The following is a 21504-nucleotide window of genomic DNA, read 5'->3' on the forward strand; positions in this document are numbered from 1 at the left end:
CACATGTATGTAAAATTCTGCCTCTGAGATATGGCTAAAAGTAACTTCTCTGATTTTAGAGGTGTAATATTTTCAGTTGCTGATAGAGCATTTGCAGAAAATATTACTAAAGTCTGATGAAACCCACATGCTCTGCCACAGTGAGCACCTCCCTAAGGTCCTTCCCAGAAGTCCTCTGGGGTGACCCTAAGGCACTTAATGTAGTACCTTTTGTTCTCCCTGCCATTTCCTTCCCATTCCCTTTGAGGCGCCTCGATTTTATAAACGGTCACATTGCTTTTGTTCCCCATAGCAAGTGAATAATGCATGCTATAAAGGGAATCTCAAATTGAATATTAAAAGTCTAATGCTCTTTCTCCTGAGGTTTCTTGGGTAATTTTACCAGGCTTTGTGTTTTCCTTTGACTCAGCAGATATGGCCAGACATCTCCTCCATTTGGAAGTCCTTTGAACTTGGTGTGCTCTAAACGTAGTTTCAAACGAAGCTTTGAATTCAATGCTAGCTGAGTTTGATGTTTGCGCTTTGTTATAGGTGTGTGTTTGTGTTTGTGTGTGTGTGTGTGTGTGTGTGTGTGTGTGTGTGTGTGTGTATGCATGTGTGTACAAGTTGTCTACATCTGCTTTGGGTGAGTTTGTAGTTGAAAAGGAGCATTGCCAACAATCACTGGGAGAAAATTCGTTCAGTTGCTTGGGGAAAATGATAGTGGGTGGAATGCCTTGGATTTGTTGAAATTTATCTTCAGTGAAAATGCACGTTTGAACACATTTGAATAAGCCAAAGACTCCATAGGCCTGTGAACAGACTGATTTGGGAAACATAAAATTGTTCCTTCCCTTCCTTTCTTACTAAGCAAGAAGGGGGAGAGGACGCATGTTCAGAAAGCATAGTGTCCTCCCTCCTGCCTCCTGCCTCCTGCCTCCTGCCTCCTGCCTCCTGCCTCCTGCCTCCTGCCTCCTCCCTCCTGCCTCCTGCCTCCTCCCTCCTCCCTCCTGCCTCCTGCCTCCTGCCTCCTGCCTCCTGCCTCCTCCCTCCTCCCTCCTGCCTCCTGCCTCCTGCCTCCTCCCTCCTGCCTCCTGCCTCCTGCCTCCTGCCTCCTCCCTCCTGCCTCCTGCCTCCTGCCTCCTGCCTCCTCCCTCCTGCCTCCTGCCTCCTGCCTCCTGCCTCCTGCCTCCTCCCTCCTGCCTCCTGCCTCCTGCCTCCTGCCTCCTGCCTCCTGCCTCCTGCCTCCTGCCTCCTGCCTCCTGCCTCCTGCCTCCTGCCTCCTGCCTCCTCCCTCCTGCCTCCTGCCTCCTGCCTCCTGCCTCCTGCCTCCTCATCACGGTACAGGGCATGGTGTTTGGCCTAAATAAAAAATAGACATCTTTTTCTAAGAGACACATAGATGTGTGTGTGTGGAGACTGCCACTCAACTGCAGAACCAGACCTGGGACTTTAGGAGTCACACATTTCTGAAGTTGTGCTGACATTTGACATCTACGGGCAACACTAGGGTCTTTGTGTATTTGTTTTGTGCACTCTGTTATGATTTAATGATGTTTTTAATTATCCATAAACTTAGTATAACAAATTCCTTTTCTTTTTCTCTCTTTTTTCAAGGTTTGAACAGGCTTTTGTAACCAGTTTCATCAGTAGTGTGGCAAAAACAAAAGACACTTATTTTTGGATAGCTCTTCAGGACCAAAACAATACAGGAGAGTACACTTGGAAGACGGTGGGGCAGAAGACTGAGCCGGTACAGTACACACACTGGAACACACATCAACCCAGTGAGTATTCCCATGCAACACCAGCTCACTTCACCCCTTCAAATCTGTTTCCTTGGCCTCAAACTCTCTCTACTCTTTGGTCACGTCCTTTAATGCTCCATTAACATTTTCTTAATGCCTCATGTAGCTAAAGTGATCACAACCGGTCTACGTGAGGTGACATAGGGTGGCCATTTTAAAGTTCATACTTATCAGGTGATTTTTTTTTTTTTTTTTTTAAGGGATGCAACTATTGCTGGAGACCACACTTACCTTACTTGTCAGAAAGTTTTGCCTTCCTTGTGTCTTTCCCTATAGACCCTCTTCATGGTCCATTCTATTCTGCACCAGTGAACGAAGATCTTCACTTAAGACTCTTCTGAGAAAGAGATTTATTTGGGAAGGAGGAGTCCAGGAGAGTAGCTGCCTTTGCCAGGGTGGGAAAGGACAGCCAGCAACTGAATAGGCAGAGGGGCTTATCAGGCTTCTTAGGGGCAGGGGGGAGGGAGAAGAAGGTTTTCTGCTCAGGGCGTGGTTAGTTTTCCTGATCAGGGATTGGCTAGCTTAGTTGGTCAGTGGTAGAGATGGCTCTGGTTTCAGGGCCAACTGTGTTTCTTTCACTGGTCCTTTTTAGCCTTTTGGCTCTAATTTTAGGGCCAGGCATATTTCTTTCACTGGCTCTGATTCTGGGGATAAAATGTGTTTCTTTGGCACTGGTTTCAGAGTCAGGGTGTTTTTCTCTGGTTCTGGATTCATGGATAAAGTTTTTTTTTTTTTCCCCCACTGGCTCTGGATTCAAAGTTGGCTCTGGAGTCAGGGCCAAAGTGGATTTCTTTTGCTGGCCCTTTTACCCTACCTACACACCCTTCTATGACAATTGACCTCACAATGTTCACCAATTCCTTTTACCAAGTATACCACATCTAGCTGCAGCAAAAATACCATCCCCAGGTGGTGGTGGCATGTGCATTTAAGCCCAGAATTGGAAGGCAGAGGCAGGCAGATCTCTGTGAGTTCAAGGCCTGCCTGGTTTACAAAGCTGCAAAAAGAAACTCTGTTTTGAAAAAAGGAGGAAGAAGGAGGAGGAGAAGAGAGAAGGAAAGGAAGGAAGGAAGGGAGGAAGGAAGGAAGGAAAGAAGGAAGGAAGGAAGGAAGGAAGGAAGGAAGGAAGGAAGGAAGGAAGAGAAATACTGTCAATGGACTTAAAGGCAAAATGTGCTGACTGAAGAAACTGAACCAGCATCAGAACCAGTCACATGACAGGAAGGTTGGAATTATCCAGCAACCTTGAAATTACAATTAATATCATGGAGGCTTTAATGGAAAGCAAGGAGATGGGCATTCTGAGGAAAAAAACCAAGAGAGCAAATGCAAGACATGGTACTGGATTGAAGGGTACCTGTGGCTTAATAGTACCCTGCACTTGTTAAGCAAGGGAACCCTACGCTATAGGTTATGACATAGAAACTTAAAAATCTGAAAAACAGAGAAAAAGAGCAAAATGGGATAATTAAAACATATTTAAATATATTAGTGGGGAGAGAAGAAGGATGGGGAAGGAAGAAAGAAAGAAGAGGTAACCCTCAGACAATGAGTGTTCTTAAACCAAAGATTCTAGAAGCTCTGAGAGCACCAAGCAAGACAAATACCCTCCCGCTGAAAAGCTAGTTACACATAGCATTTGCTTTCTGTTGGTTTGTCTTGTTGAAAATTAGATTTATTTTCCCATACAATATGTCTAGATTATGGTTGTCCTCCCTCTGTTCCTCCTGAATCCTCTCCACCTCCCCTCTCATTCAGATACATTCACCTTTCTGTCTTTCATTAGAAAACACACAGGCATCTAAGGGATAATAATAAAATAAAACAAGATAAGATAAAAGCAAACACATCAGAATACGGCAATATGATCATAAGGGAAAGAGCTCAAGAAACAGTGCAAGAAATATATATATAGAACCAGATGTCACTCATCCTCACCTTCAGGAATCCCATAAAAGCCTAAAACCAGTAGCCATAATAGGTACACAAAGGACCTGTAGGGAAATAAAAGAGAAAAAAAATAATCTTAACAAGGTTTCTCTGTGTAACAATACTGGCTGTCCTCGAACTCACTTTGTAGACCAGGCTGGCCTCAAACTCACTGAGATCCACCTGCCTCTGCCTTCTGAGTGCCATCAATGCCCATCATAAAAATGATTTTTAAAAAGAAGAAGGAAAAAAAAAGAGCCCAACATGGCATTATGGGACAAGGAACCTCCAAAGATGCCATTGAGTTCATTTTCTGTTAGCCATCTACTGCTGGATATGCAGCCTACACTTAAGAGTAGTTGTTTCCCCAGCAAAACTTCCTTTTTTACATTTGTAAGTGGCTGTCAATTGTTGTAAGTGGTTTTCAATTGGAGATAGCTTCTGGGTTAGGGGTGGGGTCATGTATCCACTTCTCCTTCCAACTCTAGGGCCCCATCAGATGCAGACGCGCGCACCCTGTGCTTGCTGCCTCCATCTCTGCCAGTTCCTGCGTGCATTGGTCCTATTGTGTTCATGAGGCCTTGTTTCCTTGGTGTCCTCCAGCCCCCCTGGCTCTTTCTGCCTCCTCTTCTGTGGGGTCCCTGAACCCTGTGGGGAGGAATTTGATGAAGGCATCCAATGTAGGACTGAGTGTTCCAAGGTCTGCCACTCTGCATATTGTCTGGTTGTGGGTCTCTGTATTTGTTCCCATCTACTGTAGGAGGAAGCTTCTCTGATGATGTCTGAACAAGGCTCTGATCTATGAGTATAGCATAGGAGTAGTTTTATTGCTACATTCCCTTAGTAGAGCAGCAGTATTTGGTTTTATCATAGGTCCCTGAGCTATCTAGTCTCAGGTTCTTGATCACAGAGTTGGGTATGGGTTCTATCTCCTTGAGTAGGCCTGAAATCAAATCAGGTATCAAACTTGAAGCCATCGTTGCATTGGCATATCTTGCAGGCAGGACACTATTATATTTCAAAGAGTTTGTAGATGGGATAGTATTTATCCTTCTCTTTTGGTAGAGTGCAGAGTACCTTCCAGGATCAGCAACACTAACTGGCGGTGGCAAAAGCTCTATGTAGGCACCAGCTCAACTTCTCCATGGCCAATGAGTTGTGTAGTTGCTGTCTTCAGCAATAGGACCTTGCTGTCCACTCGTGGAGAGAAATCTATAGCCTTGGCAACAGCATAGGTTGTTTGGGGGAACTCCATGGGAACCCTTTGATCAACAACTCAATTAGATATAATGCATTTCCAGTACCAGAAGGTTTATTTGGTGACAAGAATGTCCAAGTGGGGTTCTGTCTCTCCCGTTATTTGGAGATTTCATTTAGATTGCCTTCATATATGTATATATTTTACAAATCTTCTACTATATCAGGTTTTCATAATACTCCTCCATCAGGTTTCCATACCACTCCTCAAATGGCCCTTAATTTTAGCTGTCTTTCCCTGTATTCTCTCCCTCATCCTCCTCTCCCTTCCCCCTCCCTGCTTGCTCAGTCCATTTCAGCCCCACCCCTCACCAATCACCCCTGGCTTCTATTCATAGCTATCTGTTCTATTTTCATTTTCTAGGGAGATCTGTTTCCTGCCCCCTTGCTCTCTACCTAACCTCTGTAGTTCTATGGACTGTAACTTGGTTATCATTGATTAATTAACTTAACAGCTAATATCCACATATAAGCAAATGCCTATGGTATTTGTCTTTCTAGTCTGGACGATTTTTTATATTTCCATCCATTTACCTACAAATTTCATGATATCATTTTTTTAAAGCTGAGTAATATCACATTTTCTTTACCTTTCTTCTATTGAGAGACATGTAGGTTGTTTCCCATTTCTGGCTATTATGAATAGAGCAGCAGTGAGCATGGTTGACCAAGTGTATCTGTGATAGAATGAAGTGTCCTTTGGGTCTATATCCCAGAGTGGTATAGGTGGATCTTGAGGTAGACCGATTCCCATCTTCCTGAGGAACCGTTACACTGATTTCCATAGTAGTTGTGCAAGTTTGCACTCCCTCCAGCAACGGAGACGTGTCCCCCTTGCCCCACATCCTCGCCAGCATAAGCTGTCATTTGTTTCATTGATCTTGGCCATTGTGACAGGTATAAGATGAAATCTCAAAGCAGTGTTGGTTCCATTTCCCAGATGACTAAGGATCTACACATATCACTTTCAGACTCCAGGTAAATAAAAGGCAAAGGAGCCACAGTGAGAAAGCGCCTTCCGTGCACCGCAGCACAGATAAGAGTACTTCGGCCTTCTCAGGGGCCATGCAGGCAAGAAGAGAGCCTGTGGAAAATCTGGTGATAAAGGAGGGAGGGAGACTACTAAGAGTTCTATCCTCTGTGAAATTATCCTTTAAAACTGAAGAACTATTTATTTCTACAAGATAAGAATTGAAGGACATTTTGCCAGTTGGCTTTGCCTTGCAAGGAAAATGACAGAGAAATGTAGACCTGCATTTCCTCCTGTATAAATGAAGTACCTAACAGGGACAGGAGGGACTCTGAGTGATGGCGATGTGTCATTGTAGGTTCATTGTTGTGACAAATGTGCCACCTATAGTGAGGGAGAGTGCACAGGCAGCAGGGAAGGGGCTGTATGGAAAAATTCTGTATCCCATTCAACTCTCTGCAGACCTAAAACTACTATTTTACAAGTTTGGATATTTTTTTTCAAAATTTTGCTTTTCTAAGATGCATGTAAATTGACATGACAACAGACACTGTGTGTGTGTGTGTGTAAGCATCAGCTTAAGAATTCTGTCTGAAGACTGTTGACTTGCCACAGCTCAGAGATAGGAAGCACCACAGCCCACGCTACTGGACATCACTGCATGACAGGGAACAACACAGCTTTGTGTCACTATGCTGTTGAGAAGGACCTACTCAGGATCGTGTCTATATTCTGCAGAATTTGGTTAGAAGTGTCTGTCTATACCTGTCAAAATAAATTAATACATTCTGAGCAGACAAAACTTTTGGTTTTCCATGTTAACTTCCTCGGGGCATATTTAGATGTCTAAAATCTGGAAATGAAGCGGAGCGCCCTGTCATTCATAAGTTTCTGCGGTAATTTATGTGAGTGGCATTACTCTCTTCCTTTTCCCTGAAGCAAAAATAACTCTGTGATGCTCAGTGTGGCTGTGCCTGCTGACTGACACTGAGTAAATTGTCTCTGAATAAGAGGAAAATGTAAATCGTTTCTGGAAAAAAAAATAGCAATATAAAAGCCCCCGTGTTTCTCTTTTCCTTTTCAATTGCAGCTTGTGGAAACACCACTGTAAATCACCTCTCCTCTCCTGCCTGTCACAAAAGAGTCCACCAGCTCAGGCCCTGGGTCAGACTCTTAATCCAGCATAAACTGACTACCGAAATTGACCACTGAACTCGGGAAGCCCAAAGCTTTTTATAAACTCAGGCCAAGGTTGTCCTTAAGGTATGCCTACAAGATGGGCAGCCCATGGTGAAATCACAGTTCAGCCATTTTTTCTCAGCTTTGTCTATTGTTCATTAAATATTATAATGGAGCACCAAGCACTTACTGAGTCATGGTAAGTATTGTCTCAGTTCTAACCTCAGGCCCGTCTGAATCTTTTCTCAAAACAGATCTCAGACATCGGATTGTTTCATCCACAAGTATTGCAGTATTATCGTTAAAGTATAAGGCCTTCTCTGTCAAAAACATATTATGATGATCTCATTTGAAACCACAATTCTTTAAAGATTTATTTTTAGGTATATGAGTGCTCTGTCTGCATGTACAACTTTATGCCAGAAGGGGGCACCAAATCTCATTATGGATGGTTGTGAGCCACCATGTGGTTGCTAGGAACTGAACTCAGGACATCTGGAAGAACACCCAGTGCTCTTAACCCCTGAGCCATCTCTCCAGCCCTAAAACCATAATTCTTTAGTGTCATAAATCTTTTTTTCAAGTAATGCCCAAATATCTAAATCACACATACACACACACACACACACACACACACACACGTATATTTTAAGGTTTTTTTTTTTTTTAAATCAGGATCCAAATAACATTTGTATACTGTAATTGATTATTAAAGTCCCCTAAAGATTACTTTAATGTCTAGATTTTCTATCTATCCCTTTTTTCTTTTCAAGTGTATTTACTAATTTAAATGGGTTATTCATCTTGTAAATTTTCCTAAAATCTATACCTTGCTTATAAAAGACCTGATCAAAATTGAGGTTTATTTTACTTCAGAAAAACTATATTATTTTGGTAGTTATTTGTTCTGTATAGAGTAACACAATGTCCAGTTTTCTCTTTGTTGTGATAGGGACTGCTTGATGTGTAAATTCATTGATTTGGTAGAGTTGGGTTTTACTGTTGTTTGGTTTGGATTAAACTCAGGGCCTTCTCCTGATAGGCAAGTGATCTACTACCAAACTACATCACCACCTGGCCTATTAGGAGTGTCTTAATTTTTGGCTTAGATATTTCAATAAGAAAGTAACTCTCTGCAATCAATACTTTGTTTGGTTTGTGGTACAGATTCTATAAGAAAGCAAGAATAGATGCTTGATCATTCCTCTTCCTAGTTTCCAAAAGAATTATTTCCTCATTAGTGTTCTCCAACAGTGAGCAATTAGAGGTTAGGGCTCCTCCAACGTCACTGTGAAGTAGGGGCTTTAAGTATTGATATACCTCCATCCATTGCAACTGTCCTTAATGTTTAAGCCCCATCTGTTTGATTCCAATGTCTTTAAGGATACTGGTACTCCTGAGTACTGGTGGTGTGACACTTCAGTCTTCCATAGGGTTCTTGTTACCACTATGACAAGATGTAAATTTCTGTGCCATTTCATCAAGAACCACTAGGTTTTCTTTTTATGGGAAATGTCATTTTCACACAAATCTGGCCATTAGGGGGCTCACTGAGGGTTTTCTTGCTATGCCCTTGGTCATGTCTCGGAAATATGTTGTGTGTGTGTGTGTGTGTGTGTGTGTGTGTGTGTGTGTGTGTGTTTGCTTGCATTGCACAGGTGAAGAGGAGATGCTTTCTTGGTTCAAACTGATGCTTTAAGTTTTAGTTCAGGACTACAGAGTTTCTCCTTAATTTGTCTTTTATCTGTTTTTTTGTTTGTTTGTTTTGTTGGTTGGTTGGTTGGTGTTTTTTTTTTTTTGTTGTTGTTGTTGTTTTTGTTTGTTTTTGTTTTTTGTTTTTGTTTTTGTTTTCTTTTTTCCTGCCAAAATTCTCAGTTCTCTCAACACCAGGAAATTCTGAGATTTTCCTCTTTCAAAACAACAAAAGGACTCCCTAGCCTTAATATTTTGGGAGAAGTAGAACATTCCATAAAACAGGAGGCATGGTTTTGAACTGCACAAGCCATTGCTACAGATTAAATAGAAAGAATAATGCATAGAAACAGACATGCCTTATATTTAGAGTACAGATTCCAGTGAATGGAGACAGGTCTATAAGGGCAAACAGGGGGTCGCCTCCTGGTAAGATAGCACAGACACTTTTCTAGGGTGTGAGCTTCAGGTGTGTCTCAGAAGATTAAGAGAATACCTGAAATCACTATTTCTCAGCAGTCTGTAACTTCAGCTCTGCATCAGAACCATTCCTAGATCTGTCACATGGGACCATCCAGGGCACCCGGGCTCCAATTCTTCCAAATCAGGTGTAATCTGCCAGACAAGGGCAACTGTATCCTAGCAAAATGGGCCAGATTTGTCTGCTTAAAAGTATCTTTTACAAAGCGAGAACTTGGAAGCCTGTCACCCCAATCAACAAACAGTTACTGGGACAGTCAAGCTTGAGGATCCTCGGGATTCTGATGTGAAACACCACACACCTGTGTGGATGTGCTTGATCTGGTTCTGAGCACATGTCCAGGCCTCTTTACAGTCAAGCAAGATAACCGATGACAGGAGTTCTTCAAGGGAACCCTGTGGCTACACAGGGAGAGAACCATGCTGGGGGCTGAGGTTTCCAGAGCTCAGTGCAAGGGGAGGCTTGTTCTCATTAACCTTTCTCAAACACTGACCAAAAAGCAGTTGCTTTAGGAGGAAAGTTCATTTGGCTTACATATCCTAGTCATCACAGTCCATTATCAAGGAACTTGAGACAGGAACCCCGGAGGCAGGAACTGAAGCAGAGACTGGGGCGGAACACTGCTAACTCCTGGCTTGTTTCCTCTGGCATGCTCAACTACCTTTCCTTTATAGCCCAGGTCCACATGCTCAGGGACTGCACCACCTACAGTGGACTGGACCTTCCTGTATTAATTAGCAATTGAGAAAATGTGACACAGACATAACCACGGGCCAATCTGATGAAAGCCAATCCTCAACTGAGGCGCTGTCCTCCCAGTTCATGTCAAGTTGAGAAGAGCTAAACAACAGCATGGGGGCCATAACCTCAAGAGAACAGTTTCCTCCAGCAGCCTTGTATTGAATACATACCCAGACTTCGGTACCACCGCACAATTAGACTCTGATAAGCATGGTTTCCAAGCCAGGATCAAGCCTTCCCTAATTCTGTGGCCTGTGGCACATCTTTGAGCCTCAATTTTTCCATTGGAAGATGCTACCACAATCTTTGCCTCCAAGAGTATTTACAGATAAACAGCAGAAAGACCACACAAAGTGGCCAACACAGTACTGAGCAGATTGGGGCCTTCCAGAAAGCCCACCTTATCTGTCCCAAGAGTTTTGCCTTACTCTTTAGAAGAGAGAACAAGGGAGAGGGAAGGAAAGGCAGATGGAAACTTGAGCAGTGAGGGAGTTGTGGAAGAGAATTGGAAGTAACTAGACAGACCAAGTCAAATAACTGTCTAAAGATGCCAAGGCCCAGCATAATTCTGTCCTGCCCTGATACCACAAACTGGTTTGATTAGTTGGTTTATATTTAAGGATTTGGCCAGAGAGGTCACAGATGATAGCTTTCACAGATCAAGTCACTACCTGTGATTAGCTGTAACACATGGAAAAAATCTAGAATCATGAGTTAGAATTTAATTACAGAAAGTTTTTCAGCTGATGCTTAAGGGAGATGGTGAAGGGGACCAGGGAGGAAAGGCAGGTCAAGAGAGTGCTTTGAAATGTGAGATGTGAGGTTCACCAATGAGAAGGAGGAGTGTCCCCTCTCCAGCAGAAACTGAGTTATCGAATGAAAGAGCATTTTCTTTGGGAAAAGCCTGCCTCTACCCTTCTATCCTTCCCTTATTATTTGACTTGGCAAGCTTCCCCATGAATTGATTTACAAATTCCCTTTATATATCCCTTAGCCCAGCCTCCCTTTATTACACGATTTTACTGCTTCTCTGGGACTGAGATGCTAAAATTTGGGTCAAATGATACATTAAGTTAACCACTTTAGAATACCAATAACACTCCTGCAGCACTTTTCATCTTCATGGTGGGCCACAAGCATCTCCTTCCTTACTAATGAAGATGACTTGAATATCCACAGCATCTAAAACTATAGCTAGTTAATCATTGTCTAATGTGGGGAAGTGAGACAAAATGCAAGGCTAGCTAAAAAAAAAAAAGTATTACTGTAAACTTGCTGATTCAAACCTTTTAAAAAGTCTTGAACACACAGCAGAACTTGTGTCACACACACACACACACACACACACACACACACACACACACACACAGAGTTTCCCAGTATTGTAATGAAAATGCCCGTAAGGACAGGGTTGGTTTTAGCTTTCTGTTTCATGAAGTCCTTCTTAGTAATTATTTCATTTGATCATCATGAATACCCATGAGAAGAAAAGGAATTATCTGTTTTCAACAAGACTTATGGTTAATTAATTAACTCAAATGTTAAGTTATTAAATATTTGTGCTGAGACTAGAATCCCAGCTCAAGGATCCAAATGAGAAGTTATGTCTAGAAGACTTTTCTACCTGTGAGCTGTAGTGATGAATGTCCCACCAGGATGCCTTAAAGGAAGAGTTGGGGAGTCAGACAACATGCATGTTTCCCATGCACTGGAACAGCCCACAGTGTAGTATGTCTAGGCCTCCTGTTGGGTTTCCACAGTTCAATCTGGCTTCATAAAAAAAATACACTCTTCCTCTATTGCTCATGATACAGCTAGGTTGTGGGCCTCATCCTACAGTTAAGCTCCCTGGACCTAAAAAACTTTGTTCTTGGGCCAAGGCAGTTACATGAGCTCTGTTGCTTGCCTCTCCCCTACCCCATTCATCATTAGTAGTACTAAGTAGTGGCCACTGTAGGCATCTGTTGGTCTTTGCATGAACCAACACTCTTTTTTTATCCAATGTAAGTCACGCTTTGTGTATTTTATACTTTACATCTACTTGCTTTCACCTTTTGGGTCAGTTTGATGCATAAGCTTGTTAGTATATGTAAACATAATTCTAGCTATACACTAAAATAAAAGTGGCCATTTCTTCTAAGGGGAACTTAAGCCAGATAAATACTTCATACTAACGGACTACATAATTTTAAAATGCTTTTAGGTCCAAATTTGTCACTTGTCTGGAGTCACTTGATTTTCATAAGCCCACCTTGAAAACTCTTTTCCTTTTTCATTCTTTAAAATTTTGCTCAAATTCCACCTCCCATAAACTCTGCTGACAAATCTCTTTGCAGGCTCTGTGGTTACTTCTGAAGTCTGCCCCAGAATTTTGAGTATATCTTCCCCTGTATACAAGCAGGTTGTAGATACATAATTTTATATAGTTGTTGAATGTCAATTTAGTTCATTTAATGATCAGTCCAAACTCAAAAGAAAAAGAACCAATGACATTATCACTCAATTTTTAAAACCAATTTGTTTTCCACTAATATTCACTGAATTTTTTTTTTTTTTTTTTTTTTTTTTTTTTTTGGCTTTTTGAGACAGGGTCTCTCTGTATAGCTCTGGCTGTCCTGGAACTCTCTCTCTCTCTCTCTCTCTCTCTCTCTCTCTCTCTCTCTCTCTCTCTCTCTCGACTAGATTGGCCTCAAATTCACAGAGATCCACCCGCCCCTGCCTCTCAAGTGCTGGGATTAAAGGTGTACACTACCACTGATGCATATTTTTAGTAATCTTATAAATTGTATAAATTATGCACAAACTTAAGAAATTTCATTCAGTCTGTACATTGTTTCTGGGGGTCAGTCATGGTGTTCTACATCTGTAACCCCAGCCTTCTTGAGCCAGAGAGAGGAAGATCACAAACATAAGAACGAGACTAATTAATAGGGCCCTGTCTCCTAAATCTTGATTGGAAACATGAATACTTGTTTCTACGGAAAAGTATTTTTCATGTTCAACACACATAAAAGAACATGTGAAGGTTCATCCATGACTGAGGAGGATTCCCCTCTAATATTTGACACACTGTGAAATTGATGAGCTTGTGTCTCACTTAGAAGCCTGCTCCCTCATTTCCCTGATATCAACTCTGTTTCCGCCTTCAACCCCATGAGATTTACCCCCATTTCAAGAGTTTATCTCATTTTCTCCATTCTCCATGGTTTGTGGCTTAGAGTGTGGGTCTTTGTTCTGTTTCTTGTCTGCCTTGAATCCATTATTCATGTGACTGGTTTGCCCTGGTGCACCTTGCTCTCAGGGGACAAGCACTGTGTATTTCCCATTGTGATGGTCACAATGTGGTTTCAGAGCACATCACCGAGCAGTAGGGCATTCTTCAGCTCCAATCGGAGCAGCGCCTCATTTCCCATCATTTCCCATCTGAGCTCAAAGCAGACAATGTCCAAATTTCAGGCTTCACAGCTTCTTTTCTCTCGTGTTTCTGTTTTCTGTTCTTCTCTCCAGAGATGAAGAGAAATGAGATAATTGTGCCAATAAAGCATCCTTTTCTGTCTTCATTGTTCTTCTCTGGTGCTTCATTATGACGTGTCAATTATTCAACACTCCAGAGAGCTGTCTTTGGAGCACAAAACGGTATAATCACATTATATTAAAATGCTTGGTTTCTGCTTTTAGGCTACAGCGGTGGCTGTGTTGTCATGCGAGGGGGAAGTCCACTTGGTCGCTGGGAAGTAAAGGACTGTAGCAACTTTAAGGCAATGTCCCTGTGCAAAATGCCAGTCAAATCCTGGGAGAGAACAGAGTTTGAGAGAAGGTGGCCCTTCCACAACTGCTATTTGGATTGGGAATCAAAACCTGGTCTGACCAGTTGCTTCAAGGTAATGCCAAGGCTTTCTGCATATTCATTTGCCACATAATTTCTCTATTCTAAGACTGCCTTCTTACAGTTCCCAGTACACAGCATAATACAGTTATTCTCTATTGCCTCTCTATCCTTATGTTTGCATTCCAAATAATTCTAAATGATAAAAAAGATGGCAGATATTCCCCAGTGTCACTGAAGGCAGAAATATCATGCGTCAGTATTAAACCCAAGGAAAAGGACCCTATATACTGGTTACCTGGAAAAGAGCTCTGAAAGCCTGATCAGTTTCTAGAACTGGTGGGAGAATCCAAATCCAGAATGGCAGAACACTCCCACAAGTCAGGCAAAACAACTTTACTGTTCACAGATAGACTGCAAGAAACAGTAGACACCTAGGATCCTAGAGTGCCTGTACCTCAAGCCTCAGCAAAGCTACTCAGGGTGGCATATGGACTCTTCAGGAAAATACTTCTCTGGGTTTTATGCCTTGCATAGGTTCACTGGAATAAAACACTACAGGACTCCCTGTTCTGTGAGGGACAAGGACAGTTCCTCCTTTCCTCAGGGAGTTGCATCCATACATTGTGGACTAGAATTACAATCAAGAAAGAGCAAAGCAAGGCCAGCCATGGTCATTTATGGAATTGTCTTCATATAATAAGTACAAAGGCACCAGTCAATGTTGTGTATATTACTAAGCATATACCAAATAAAGGAAGCCAACACACAGTGGGTATTAGAATGATGCTATTCTATATTGTCTGTAAGCCTGTGCACAAAGTACTTATTATGAAGCTATTCTTACACTAAAGATAGACTTAAAGACTGCCTGCTAGATACCTGAAGATCAAACATAGTAATACAGATAGTTGAGATATGTGTGTGTATGTGAGTGTGTGTGGTGTGTATGTATGAAGAGTTGGGATTAAGGTGTTGAAATAATTTACATATTCATAATGAGATATCTTGAGGTTTGTACATAAGTCCAGACACAAAATGCATTTGTTTCCCATATAGTATGTACACATAGCCTGACAGTCATTTTATGCAGTGTCTGGAACATGAAATGGTCTACCTACTTATAATAGTCAGAAGAGAATGTCACTCTCACAGAAGTTTCCAATTTTAGAGAAGCTCATAACTTCAATTTCCAGATTAAGAATGTTCAACCTATATATGAGATGTATCTGTGATATACTCGTGAAATCCTTGAAGAAATGTCTGTTTGCAAACCAGCTTTAGATCCTAGAGATGAACCAATTCTTACAATCTTCTTATTAGAAATACACACTTTTTTAAAAATTACTCTTATGCTCAGTAGTTTTCTCTTGGTTCATTCTTCATGTAGCAATTCTCTAAATCCATGGAAAAAGTTTTTCCCCATCAACTGGGCACACACAGGATGAAGATAGACCATATTCCCCAGACACTGCAGTGCAGACGTAGCAGCAAATACAAATGAATTCACTACCTTTATGTACACAAGAAATCCCTACATGAAATTCATAAATAAAAGGCCAAGACATGGCCTCATGGAGCAATAAGTTAAGCTTTAGAAACGTGTAAACTGAGGCCAATGTGATGAAGTGATTCACCTGAGATCACAATTATTTATTGACAGACTTAGAATGAATCCCTGGTTTTGGGACTCCCAGTACAGCGTTGTCTTACTATCCATCATCCTGATGTGTCCACAAATGCACAGTATGCTTGATGTCCAAGGTGGTGGGATTTATGAATTTAGAGTGATTCGGGGATAGGTTCCCCAAGGAAGCAAGTTTTGACATATAATTTAAAAGATGGAAAGGCTGTGCTGTGGTCCACAGGACTTGGAAAAGCATTCATTCTGGTCTCAGCAAATCAGAGCCTGTTGAAAGCTGGCCATAGAGTGTACCTGCAGCGTCAGATCATAAAATTCTGTGGCCTTACACAGCAAGGATTCAGAGTCCCAGGATTAGGGGCACTGTGTCTTCAGCCACCTCCTGCCTGATCTTAAGACAAAAGCACATGTCCCTCCAAGCAGCTGCTCCCTGTTAAAAGGACAGCTAAGGAATAGCAGATAATTCAGATACACACCAAGGAGCTGCCAGCTCAGCAACGACCCAGAGTCCCTAGACATATACCTGCTCTAGGCCTTCAGTCTTGTGTTGCTTTGCCTGTAATGGAGCCAACAAGTTCATTGTCATTCCATGAATTCTATCTTGTCCATAGACAGGATGCCGTAATGGAAATGGATAGATTGTGGAGGCAAGGAGTCCTGGGTCTAAGCCAGGTTTACATGTGTGTGACCCGCTATTCTTAATGTCTCTTGACCTGATTTTCCTGATAAATTGGCAGACATTTATTGAAAAGGAAACTCTATGTCTGTCATAAGAAGTTTAGTGAAAAAGAAGCCAAGGAAAGTAAAAGGAGCCAACAGTTTTAGGGGTGGCCATGTTCTAGTTTCATATGGGCTAACTCTTCTGATCAGAATTTTAATGAAGAATAATGAAGGGGTGAAAGTCTGGCTCAGTAGAAAGAGTGTGCGCTTGGTACACACAAAGTCATCCACTTCTTACCCTTCACCCTACCCTCACACCGCAAGAAGAAAGGAAACAGTAGGAAGTAGAATTCAGCAGCCTTGCTCTTGACTTGTTTTGTTGCTCTACAGGTGTTTCACAGTGAAAAGGTCCTAATGAAAAGATCATGGAGAGAAGCTGAAGCCTTCTGCGAGGAGTTCGGAGCTCACCTTGCAAGCTTTGCCCATATAGAGGAAGAAAATTTTGTGAACGAGCTTCTACATACAAGATTTAACCAGTAAATACTTATTAATTATGAGAAAATTATTAGTCAAACGTTGTCTTCTAGTAGTGGCTTCTTAGGGATGAAGATCCCAAGTGGTTGTTTAAAACTTACATACTTGTTTCATGTCTAAAAATAGTCACAACTTATGAAAGAAAGCTATATCCTCGTATGTGGTTTTGTGTTTGTATTGCACCAAGTTCACGTTGCATACTGGATATTCAAAATCTTCTTGAGTGCCTTCAGTGAGATTGTTAGAGCTGCCAGCAGTTTCTAGGTGGACTTCAGCATGTTGTCTGAAGATTCTCAAACTCTGGGAGGAAACAGAACCATTTGGGCAGAGCTTCCATTCCTTGCTTGCTAGCTCCCCAGAAAATGCAATCCCATTGCGCCGACAAGGGTTTTCCATAGATGAGAGTCCAGTTAAGATTTTGTTGGAGAGGGAAGTTCTAACGATTTAAAACATAATCCAGTCCAGCTCTCTGGTTGTACATTTGAAGAAATCCAGGTTCACTTATCAGTGTACATCGACTGTTAGAATGTCCATGCTCATGAAGTTATTAATGTAGTTTGGTTTTTTGTTGGTTGGTTGGTTTACTGCCTTGTTTGTGGGGATTTTTCTTCAAGCTGCCAAAACTTGGGCCTTGTATACTCCACCACTGATCCGAATTCCCCATCAACTAAGTTTAAATTAGAAGAAGCCTAACTGAATATGTAGCAACCATCAAATTATTCATCTTCAGCATTTACAAAAATGACCATGCATGTAGAGCAAATGTGAGTGTTAGCATAATTCCATAAGAAAAGGATGTGGTGGTGGTGGTAGGAGGTATTGCTATTGTTTTTTGAGAGGAGATGATGGGGGTATAGCATCAGAGGGATCAAATAAAAATGAAAAACAATGGACAATATTAGAAATATGGTATGTAATCAGTATTGTGAGGACTCCTAGCAGAAATCTCTTTCTCTGCAAAATGCTTTTTTCCCCTCTTGAATAAGCTTTTTAGCATCCCACGGAACTGCTATGCCCTACAGGTTCCAAACAGAGTCTAATATACTCGGCATCTTGGAATACAGAGCCCTCTATACCACCTCAGACTTTGTGAGGCTGGTGTCAAAGAAGCTTCCCCATTGACTGGATTGCTCACCAGCTATGGAGGACAGCTTCTACTGTCCTTTTTCATCCCTTGTAAGACATGCTTATACATTCTGCCCACACATCGGGTCATAAACAATTTTCCTATAATGTAATGCAATGGTGTCCTTTCTGTTTATGTGTCCACATTTGAAGTTCCTAGTAGAATTGTGTGCATCTTTCAAAGTATTAACCTTCAGCATCTAAGCACAAAAGTTGTATAATGTATGCTTTATTTTTGCCCACATTACCAAGGGAATTCAGCTGTGTCAAATGTGTGTTGTTTAAAAATTACACAATGAGGAAATTAGTGGAGAGAAAATAAATATCAATTTGTCTTCTATGAGCCAGTAGAGCAGGGAAAACAAAGAAGGCTGAAATCAGTGAGGGAATGGATGAAATGCCCCCAATGTAGGGAGAATGAAGTTGGTTTCTAGTCTGTGCCAAAGAGATGCCTGACCTTCTAGAGGTCACCCTCGCCTTCTTAGAAGTATGGCATCACCAGTGGCCACCCAGGCACCAGTGACCTCAGATACACTGCCTGCACTTGACTTTGGTCTCTGTCTTTCACATGTGAGAAGCGACCCTGCAGTGACCATGTTTCCCTGTGCTGAGCAGGGGAAGGCATCCGTCACGACTTCTGAGTCTCTTAAATCTTTAATTCTTCAAAATTATTCTCAGAAAATTGTCTTAGTGCAATGGTTCATCATACAATTAGGCTTTATTGTTTGATTTATTGAGTACTCTGCAATTTGACATATTTGTTCTCTGCCTAATAGAAGGGATGGTGATTCTCTGTGAAGATTCTTGCCAAGTCTAAACCAGTGGTGACTGCTCAAGTTAATCTACCATAGCCCAGGCTGATTTGCCTCAGATTTATTTGTGTTGGAAATTAGAAAAAAAATCCTCAAACCTTCTGTGTACCTTTTATTACATGGAGATGACAGTGATCAATGTGCAGAAAATACACAAACAGTTGATAAAGGAGCACCAAATCAAATCATAGTAAAATAGCACAGAAAAGCAGAGTGAAGTAGTAAATAGTATAGCAGTTAAGGTAATCCAGAGACGCTATGCTCTAGGATTTTCTGGCAACTTGTTTCTGTTTGTTCATGATCTGATTGCAAGGCATTTCCACTCTTATGCAGGGCTCCTATTCTCAGTGTAGGTTGATTCTTCTCTCTGTCTTAGTTAAGGTTTCTGTTGCTGTTAAGAGACACCATGGCCACTACAATTCTTATAAAAGAAATCACTTAATTGGGGCTGGCATATGGTTAAGAGGTGTTTAGTCCATTATCATCATGGTGGGAAGCATGATAGCATACAGACAGACATGGTTCTGGAGAAATAGCTCAAAGTTCTAAATCTGCATTGGCAGGCAGCAGGGAGAGAATGAGACACTGGGCCTGGCTTGAGCTTCTGAAACCTCAAAGTCCACCCCCAGTGACACACTTCTTCCATCAAGGCCACACCTCTTAACAGTGCCATTCTCTATGGGCCTGTGGGGACCATTTTCATTCAAACTAACAGTAGTGTGTGAGTCTAAATGTCTCACCTTATTTCATAGCATATGATTTTTGCATATAAAACAATGTTTGATCCATTTATGTCAGCTTGCCCCCATCCTGGCAATTAGCATCAACTCTTTCCTGATCACATGAATGTTTCACCACATCTTAGACCCTTTCGTCTAATGTTGGGAATGAGATAGGAAAGACAAAGCTTTTGTTTCTTCTCTTCCTAGGACACAAGAAAGGCAGTTCTGGATTGGATTCAATAAAAGGAACCCCATGAATGCCGGTTCTTGGGAGTGGTCTGATGGGACACCTGTAAGTCTTTTCAAACTGTTTACAGGAGATGAAATCAAGCCAGGTGGTCCTTGACTCACTTGGTAAAACAACTAAGAGAGCCTAGAAGTGACTGTAGCACTTTGGCAAACATACATTAGGTCTTGGCCATGATAGTAATTGTACCAAGTCTTGGGAAATCATGCTATTCTGAGACTCTTATATTTCATCCTCAGAAGAAATCCAAATCTCCAAAAACATTCTCCTAAACTGCCTCCCATTCAGAGAAACAGCTGCCCTTTACAATAATACCTGGCTTCTAACCCAACCCATTCATGCATAATGCCTGTGTGAGTATGGGTCCTTAATCAATGTAACAGTGTAAAAGAAACTCCTGGGGAGCTTATGGGATAGCTTAGTGGGTAAGTATGTGTGCTTTGCAACCCTGAGGATCAAATCTGCAATTCCCATATGAAAAAGTAGACATAACTGCACATGACTTCAGTGTTGGGGAACAGAGAGGGTGGATCTCTAGAACTCGATGTCCAGCCAGCCTGGCCAGATGGTGAGTTTCTGGTTCATCATGAAGCCCCTATATTAAAGTGATAAGGTAGAAATGTCAGCATGGAGGAAAATGTGAAACATCCTTCTCTTGCCTCTGCCTGCCTGCACCTGCTCTCCTCCACAAACACAGAAAGAGAATTTTAAAGGATGGTTTTTATTCTTTCTCTCTCTGAAAAAGAACAAGTGCTTTCAGCCTTAGAAATAACCCCTTCTTATTCAGACAAAGTAGTTCCAGAAGTGGGGGAAAATGTTGCTTTCATTCCACCCATACTTGCAGACCCCTGCGAAGGGAAGAAGGACCAGTATGTTGCGTTGTTTTTTCAGGTGCATTGAGGATTTCTCAGACTTTCATCAAGGTGACAAGGAAAATAACATGATACCATTTCAACTCTGAAAGGGAGTGATTAGGACTGGCCTTCAGGGAACATTAGAGGCAGCTGCTCTTTTCCAAACCTTCCTGACATTCTGTGGCCTACGAGCATTGTACATGATCACATTCCATCCTTCGGTGGACAATAGGACAATTAATCTACCTAATGTATTACAGGGGACAGCCAGAATCTGCATTCAGTAACCTGACTCTAAAGCTACAGTGCTATAACATTTCCCAGTTTGTAAAACACTAGCAGCCATGTGTGGATAAAGACCAACTGAGAGAAAAAAAAGATGGGGTTCAAATTCACAGCTGAGAAGAGATTTACAAAAAAAAAAAGAAAAGAAAACAAAACAAAACAAAGAAATGCTAGTTTAGAAAGGCTACTAACCATGTTTTCCACTCCAACATTGCTTCTTTGAAAAAGGGTGTCAAAAACAAAGAATGGAAAGAGACCTTAGAGAGGGTTTACACATCTGAGCCCATCTGTTTTGCTAATGAAGAAACCAAGGTCAAGAAAAGGAAGGGATGTTAAAACCATTTCACACCTGGGAAGTGAAATGGGATGCATAGAAGTTGAAATACTTTGTTTTGTTTTAGTCACTCAATTCATAATTCATAACAGGAGAGGGACAGACAGTTGGCTTAGGAATGGATGAGACTTAAGTGTACTGGTGTGCTGAGGTTCTTGGCACAATCCCAGAAAACAGTTGTCTTAGTCAATTTTCTATTGATGTGAAGAGACCACATCCACTCTTACAAAGGAAAATATTTTTTAAGAAGTCAAATTATGTATATTTGTCAATGATATAATATTATATATAAGATATCCCAACAAATCCACCACAAATTTTCTAGAAATTATGAACATTTTCAGAAAAATGGCAGGATACAAAATCTACTTACAAAAATCAGTAGCTTTTCTATATACCAACAACACACATGCTGAGAAAGTTTTAA

The 21504-nt window shown here is 41.5% G+C and overlaps 1 protein-coding gene across 1 annotated transcript in view; it reads left to right on the forward strand.

The window, feature by feature from the left end:
- Nucleotides 1–21504, forward strand: part of Pla2r1 (phospholipase A2 receptor 1) — a 113489-nt gene that overhangs the window by 63875 nt on the left and 28110 nt on the right. Inside the window, exons 11-14 of the mRNA XM_051184602.1 lie at nt 1597–1766; nt 13715–13917; nt 16555–16700; nt 19565–19649. Coding sequence (XP_051040559.1) covers nt 1597–1766; nt 13715–13917; nt 16555–16700; nt 19565–19649 — 604 coding nt within the window. The remainder of the gene's footprint in view (nt 1–1596; nt 1767–13714; nt 13918–16554; nt 16701–19564; nt 19650–21504) is intronic.

Source organism: Phodopus roborovskii, unplaced genomic scaffold, assembly GCF_943737965.1.
Source record: "Phodopus roborovskii unplaced genomic scaffold, PHOROB, whole genome shotgun sequence".
Taxonomy (NCBI): Eukaryota; Metazoa; Chordata; class Mammalia; order Rodentia; family Cricetidae; genus Phodopus; species Phodopus roborovskii.